The following is a 7,641-nucleotide window of genomic DNA, read 5'->3' as shown; positions in this document are numbered from 1 at the left end:
AAGAAATAAAACACCTCAGAAAATAAACCATGCTCACTTTTCCTGGGATAAATCACTGTTTTTGTTGCAACAGGAAACCTGTTTTACTTATGGTTAAACAGGTCATTTTAATGTTTAAGTCTAGCTCCTAGGAAATTCTTCCCCTTACTCTTTGTGTTTGGTTCTTTTTATTTCTAATTTCTTAATGTAGTTGGTCTCATACAGGCTTTGTCTGAAAGGAAGTTCAGACTTGAAAACGTCACCTGGTAAATCAATCCTGTCAAATTACAGCTTAAAGAATTTAAAGGGAAAACTGCTGGGGCCCACAGACTATACTGCAAACCTCTCATATGTAAAGGGCAGCTTCAGATTTGTGGCAACTCAATCATCCTAAAATTAGAGAGGTCATCCCCTGACATCTGCAGCAGAGGCCTGACTTAGAATGAAGAGTCACAGAAAAAAAGCTCTGCTTCATGGTGTTCTCTAAGCCCTCATCTCCAGTTTGTATCTTATATTTGCTGTTGTTTCTGCTTCCATCTAAGTTCTGATCTTAAACTATGTTTCCCGACGCTATAATCAATGACTTCTCTGAGGCTTCCTCCTATTGCCCAGTCTCTCTTCTGTAAGACTTCTCCTATTTATCTGAGTTTAACAGTCTCTTTTGCCGATTTCTTTTTTCCTGTTTCCTCAGAAGGGTCCTCCTTCTCTGAGTTTCAGCTCTTGGATGTCTGGTGGTTTTTCTTTGTCCTCTAATTCATTTAACATCCCCCTTCATCTGTACCTCCAGGGTTATTACACGAATTCCCGAAGCTTTACTTCTTATTCATTCCACAAATATTCATTGACTAAATATTCATTGACTCCTTTTTCTCTCTTACGCCCACATTCAAACATCAAATTTTGTTGGCTCTACATTCAAATCTATCTGGAAATTGACCTTCATTTACTGGTACTGACTTGCTTAAAGCCTCCGTCATCTCTCTCTTGGAACATGCATTATCCTTCAAGTTGGTCTACAGGTCTACAGGCTTCCTGCTTCATTTCTCCACTCACCCTCCCTTATCTTCCTAATGTGGACTGTGGACTCTTTGGACTCTGTCATCCTTTTTAAATCCTACTTCAGATCACGTCACTGCTCTGCTTACAACCATCCAAAACGCATTTCAATTCATCCAGGGTAAAGGACAAAGCTGTTGCCAGGCTCTACCCTTATCACACTGTTTATCTGCTTGTCTCTGCCCTGCTTATTACCTCTCAGGCTTCATCTCCTACTATTCTTACCCATAGTCACTGAACACTCAATTGCCCTCTTGCCTCCTCACAACACTCCAGATATTTCTGGTCTCACGGTCCTTGTACTTCCTGTTTCTTCTGCCTGGAACGCAGGCCCTCTGTACAGCATGGCCCCCTCTTTTCCTCACCATTTTCAGATCTTTGCTTAAGAATCGTCTTCTCAGTGGGGCTTTCCCAGGATCCCTTACTAAGGTTTCAGTATACCTCCCCTCCTTATTGATCCTTCCTAGTTACATTTCCTGATTTACTTTCCTTCTACCACTTATTACCATGACATGTTTATCTCTGTTTCACCTGAAACTAAAGCACAATAGATTTTTGTTTTCTTGTGTCACTAATAAATTTGTTTTTACCAACATCTATCTAGAACAATGCCTGAAATATAGTAGTCACAGAATATTTTTTGAATGAATCAATGAATAAACAAATGTGCTACTATGGTACTTACTCTTCAATGATGAAAAATCATTGAATCCTGACCTTAATAGATAGACTGTCTAATAATAATGCTAAGAAAAGACCCTGTCACAAATGAGAGAAGTTTGCTTCAGAAGTTAGAAATCATGGAACAGGGACAACTCTACCCAGCCTGAGGTAGGGCAAGGTACCCCAGTTTTAGCCCGATGAAGGAAGGAAGGAGGACAGGTTTTGTCATCTTTTTTTTTTTTTGATATAAGGATAACATGAACAAAGGTATGGTTGCTGAGCAAATGCTGCTTCTCTCATTTCTCCTCAAATTTCCTTACCATTTCTGAGCATGTCACCCTGACTTCTTATGATCAAGAGTTACATCATTGGAGTAGCTGCTACCACAGCAGATTGGGAATGCCTGGGAATTAATGAGCATCCCTCAGCCCTTAAGTCAATGACTGATAGGTATTGGGAATATATATCCCAGTTCTCTGACCCATTGACCAGGATATTTTTGAGTGATATATAGTACATCAATTTTGTGGGATTAAGCTCCAGTTACCCACTGTGGTTGATTTAATTGGATATTTTCCCCTTCCTGTGTCATTTTAGTCTCACCTACCTTGTTTTCTCGAAACCCTCCACAAACTGCTAGTCACTGAAGTTGGGCTCATGCTTGGGCTTCGGAGGAACCCAAATGATTCCTCCCTAAACTTTAGAGAATTAAAGTGACAAAGTATTTGGTCTGCTTTAGGAGATAATAAAGCAAACTACATTGGTTGGGTTTAGTTTGGCATGAAGGAATCTGAATACTATGTTAGGGAATTTGTATTGTTTCCAAATCTCTTATGAAACCTGTTTGGGGATGAAGCAATCAAAAGGATAGGAGTATGATTCATTTAGTTGTGGTATAAGTGGTATTATACTGGTGGTAGGGAAAGTCTACAGGAAATGGCATAGGATACACTCAAGAGTGCATTAGTTAGTGAGGTAGTAGTGAGAATGGAAAGGAATAGATGAAGAGAGAGAACACAAAGCAGAAAAAATGACTAGTTTTGGAGTCCAGCTCTGTGAGCTGGCGGGTGTAGGGGATAGGAATAGAGAAGTAAAAATGTCTGAGGACATATGAGTTAGAGAGCAGTAGTATCAACAGAGATGAGTGAGCTGAGTAGAATCTGGATTTGATGAGTTAAAAGACATATTGGGCCGGGCGTGGTGGCTCACGCCTGTAATCCCAACACTTTGGGAGGCTGAGGCGGGTGGATCACGAGGTCAGGAAATCAAGACCATCCTGGCTAACACGGTGAAAGCCCATCTCTACTAAAAATACAAAAAAAATTAGCCGGGCCTAGTGGCAGGCGCCTGTCGTCCCAGTTACTCCAGAGGTTGAGGCAGGAGAATGGTGTGAATCCGGGAGGCCGAGCAAGCTTGCAGTGAGCTGAGATTGCACCACTGCACTCCAGCCAGGGTGACAGAGCGTAACTCTGTCTCAAAAAAAAAAAAAAAAAAAAAAAAAGACATACCGAGTTGGTGCCAATGGAACATCCAAGTAGAAATGTTCAGCAGATGGCTGGAAATATAAGAAAGCAGGAAGGATTTGGTTTCAGAATTGGGGCTCTTTCAGACTGTGTTAGAAGTGTCTAGGTATTTTGAAAATCCCAAAGAAACACTTGTTTTATACGAGTCTCACAGTACAGACGTTGTGACTCTTAACAGAGAAGGAAGAATGTCAAAGTAACCTGAAATTATTAGTGGACTTTTGGAGTTTAAACACACACACAAACACACACACACACACACACACACCCCTGTGATGCAGAGAAGCCGTTAAGCATTCATGAGGGGAACGGGGGTTTGCGAGGGCAGGAAACCAGGTTGTAGCTCTGCAAGTTCTTAAAGATACTGGAGAACCAAGGAAGCAAGAAGTCAAGTTCAAGGAGTTTGGCAATTGCAGGTTTGGCTTTCTGGAGACAGATTTGGCCAAAACACCAGCCACTCATAGCAGAGTCCTTGGACTCAGAGGACTGATGCTGTTTGCTTTGTGCCTAGTTTTATGAAGCTGTACTTGCCACACATGAAAGGCTGTCATTAAGGAATTCATCTTTTACCCTTTTTTTTTCCCCTTCAGACTAAATAAACCTTATTTTATTCTTCTCACAGGTCATAGTTTCCATTTCTTTAATTATTTGTTACTCTTCTCAGAACTTTCTCCAGTTTTCCTCTTCTTTTAAAAAACTGAGACCAAACCTTCAAAACAGAGTAATAACTGGCTTAGTTGTGGGCACAGGAAGTGCTTCTTTTCTAAAATGTCACATCCCAGGCAACATTTCTTTGCAAGTTTTCCACCTGTTTCTAATGCTACCAAGATAAGATGAAAGTATTAAGTTCATGTTATCCTGGTATATGAATTTTAGGCAAAATGTCATCATAATGGAATACATTTTTCCACAATTTTGTTTTAATTTCAAAGGCCCAGAGTTATAACGGGTGTTGTCTCAATTCTGTTTTTTTCTCATTTCACGAAAATTGAGGCACGAGATTCCAGAATGGTAGCAGTTTGGTACTCTTTCTCCTATAAGATAGCGTATGTCATTAAATGTATGAGGCAAAACTGTCAAACTTTTTTCTTAATTGTTCATTTGCTCCCACTCATTCCAACAAATTAAACCCTTGGCTAGTTAAAATGTGAGAACATAAAAAAGGGAATTTTCTTAGACATCAGTCAAAAATGGAAGGAGTGGCGGCCAAGGCTCAGAGACCTCGACCTCTCCGACCACGTCTTTAGGAGTAATTTTCCATGCGGACTGGAGGAAGATCTTGTAAGCACAGCCCTGGCATTACACACGTTGGGCTCTGATTCCGCAGGATTTACAAGCCTCATTACTGGAAAGCGTCTAAGGCTCTCTTGGCACAAGCAGCGGAGCAAGAAATGTTCACTGGACAATAAAACTTTCGGTTTACGGAGTAAAATAAAAGCACGGCCTTCCTTTTACAGGGTGATGAACCTGCCCCTGAATTAATGAGGGGCGATCCATTTCCATGGCTTAGAGTCTGGCAAGGTTCCATTCAGACAAGATTGCGGCAGATCTGCAGTCACTTCAGACTGGGTGGGGCATCCAAGTCCATAGAAGTGCAAATTCTCACCCTTAGCGGCTGCTGTGGAAGCTACTGGGGCTGGGACAGCATAGAAGAACCCAGCCGGGAGCACCGCCCTCCCGCCAGATTCCCGGCGGCTCCTCCTCTCTCTCCCAAACCTAAGGGCAGTCTTCCCCGTTCCAGGCAGAGGCGCTGCGTGAGTTTCCACACGTAGCCGCAGGCAGCTCCTTAAATAGCGTCCGAGCTGAGCAAACAGTCCAGACGTGAGGCCCAGGAGGGCGAGCGGAGGCGACCGCACGGGCGCCCAGCGGCGGCGGGTCAGCGGGCAGCCAATAGCCAGGGCGCGGCCCGCCCCGTCGCCTCCCCTCGGGGAGCCTATAAGGCCACCTCAGCGCCCCGGGCGCCTGCTGCTCCGCGCCTCCGCCGACGACCTGACTCTGCTGCGTTACGCGCAGCTCACGCTGCCGGCCCCGCGCCTTGCCCACCCGCTCCCGCCCGCAATCGCTAGCCCAGGGCGGACCCGGGTCTCTGCGCTCTCGCGAGAAGTGCGGCGCTGCGGGGCCGTGGGCGCCTGAGCCCGCGCGGCCCTCGAGGGCCGAACATGGGGGTGCGCACGGTGAAGCCTCAGCTGCTGCTCCTGGCGCTCGTCCTCCACCCCTGGAATCCCTATCTGGGTGCAGACTCGGAGAAGCCCTCGAGCATCCCCACAGGTGAGCACCCTCCGGTGTCCCGCTGTCCCGCGAGGCTCGGCCGGCGGGGGGGCAGTTCATTCATCCACCAACCCTTCCGCGGGGCTGGCAGGTGAGTAGTGGGGGCCTGTCCCTCCTCTCCAGGACCGCCAGGGTCTTCCCCAGAATTGCGGTCGGGCGGCGCTGGTCCCAGGGGAAGTGTAGGGGCACCCGCCCTCGTTGACTCCTTGGAGTTCTCGGTGAACTCAGCTTGCCCCAATTTCCCTGCAGAACAAGTTGGAGTTTCCTTTTGGACTTGCAGGTCATGGGCACAACACCTTTCCTGCAGCTCTCCTTTCTCTTCCCTCGTTTCTGAGAGTTGGCATGGATTTATCCGTGATGGACGAGGCAGTACTCCTTCTGTGACCTAAACACGGGGCTTAGTGTACTTTCTAATTGATGGTGACACATTCCTTCCAGCACCCCAGGAAGCAGCCGGTAACACCTCCCTCTTGCCAAAAACAACGCTCGCTCAAAAACCTTAGTTGTTTTCAGTAAGGCTGCCTGGCTACCCAATACCTCCAGGCGGCAGCTTTCCTCTTTTGGGATCTGAAGGGGAAGCTGTGGATACACGGCTGCTCCCCTTACCTACCCTTTTCTTGAGCCCGGTGCTGTTTCTTGTTTTCAGAAGCTGGAACTGCAGCGAGAGTCTAGTCAAGTTCTTGTAAAACAAAACTTTTTACATTTAGCCACATTAAAGAGAGTTTCACAACGTTTGTCTAAACGTGCTTTGCTGCCTTTTGTGGCACATGAAAAATCCTTGGAGTTTTCCACATTTGTGCTCTTTGTGCTCAACTCTCTGAAATTAGATCTTGCATTTGAATGACCTTCTAATGTCCTTTTTTGTTGTTGTTAAGGCATTTTGGCATCTTTTTTTCTCCCTAGTTAATAGAGTGCTTTTCTACTTGAACTTTTCTTAAGCCTAAGGACAGAAATTTCTATTTCAGAGTTACATTCAAAAAGTGACATTTGGTCTGCAGTCCAGCTCATCCATGTAGCAATAGTTTTGTTTTCATCTTTAAGTGTTTCAGATAACGTCAGCAGGCTGAACTGCCCATCTTTCTACAAAACAGTGCTTGCTTTGTTAGCTTGAGAAACTTCAGCATTCAGATGTATTTCTATCAGTTACAGGATGCTTTTCTTTCTGTTAGGTGTATGTGACCATTTAAAATGGATTTCTGAACCCGTGTGATTCCTCTAAATTTGAACTAAACTTTTGCATAATTTAAAAATATTTCTACTAGCATAATATCTAGAAAGTGGAAAGTAAGTGCCTTCAGCAAATTTGAAAGTAGAGACATTTAAAAAGGAAAAACAAAACAAAACGAAAAGACTTCCCCAGAAAAAATGTCTTTCTTTGTTGAAACATCCAAGGAAACTTTAATTGGGAAATAAAACAATCTCTAAGGACTTTGTTATGTTTAAAGAGGCCTCTATGGCCTTTGTATATTTTATTCCACTTGATTGCCACTACCCCTTACTTTTTAATAGAAGACCTCCCTTTGTAGCTGCCTTTATGTTTATAGTCAAAATCAACTTCCCTTCTCACTCTGGATTTTAAATTTCATGGAACTGGACAGTAAACTTTTAATGGATTGTGATATCAGAGAAAGAGAATTTTAGATATGAAAGTTTCCTCAGGAAAAGACCACATGAAACCCACTCTTTAAATCTGAGGACTGGTCACTTTTGGTAAGCAGGCGGGAATTCGGTTAGGATCGAAATGTGGGGAAATACTAATTTGTGATAGGTGAAGCCAGCACTAGTCAGTTTGGTTACAAATTTCGGTGTAGGTAGATGTTCTTATAGGTTATGTGATAAACTAATAAACGTAGAGGAGAACTGCTTGATAAGGTGGGCAGAATCATGGACTGTGGTCTATATTATTCTTTACATATTTCAACTGAAAATTACTGAATAGAAACCTATTTGTTGACATAAATATCAAGATCTTCTATAGGACCTTAAATTGTCTAGCTTAATAGTTCTTTAAGAAGAGTGCTTATCATCTCTAACCCTGTATATTTGTCAACATGTCCCAAGTAATCAAGAAGAAATGGTTTAGATCACAATTTCTTGGCCCTATTGACATTTTGATCCAGACACTTCTTTGCTTTGGGGAACTATGCTGTGC

General features: G+C 43.8%; 1 protein-coding gene across 2 annotated transcripts in view; it reads left to right on the top strand.

The window, feature by feature from the left end:
* The first annotated feature begins 5,317 nt into the window (after positions 1-5,317).
* PLOD2 (procollagen-lysine,2-oxoglutarate 5-dioxygenase 2) overlaps positions 5,318-7,641 on the top strand; it is a 100,050-nt gene continuing 97,726 nt past the window's right edge. The window contains exon 1 of one of the 2 annotated variants that reach the window (XM_023215372.2): positions 5,318-5,489. In XM_023215372.2, the coding sequence (XP_023071140.1) occupies positions 5,381-5,489 (109 nt within the window). In that variant the 5' untranslated portion in view covers positions 5,318-5,380. The remainder of the gene's footprint in view (positions 5,490-7,641) is intronic. The other variant, XM_023215371.1, reaches the window with a different exon arrangement.

The sequence above is a fragment of the Piliocolobus tephrosceles genome, chromosome 2 (assembly GCF_002776525.5).
Source record: "Piliocolobus tephrosceles isolate RC106 chromosome 2, ASM277652v3, whole genome shotgun sequence".
NCBI lineage: Eukaryota > Metazoa > Chordata > Mammalia > Primates > Cercopithecidae > Piliocolobus > Piliocolobus tephrosceles.
The sequence above is the reverse complement of the archived record's forward strand: the minus strand, read 5'-3'. Positions and strand labels throughout refer to the sequence as shown.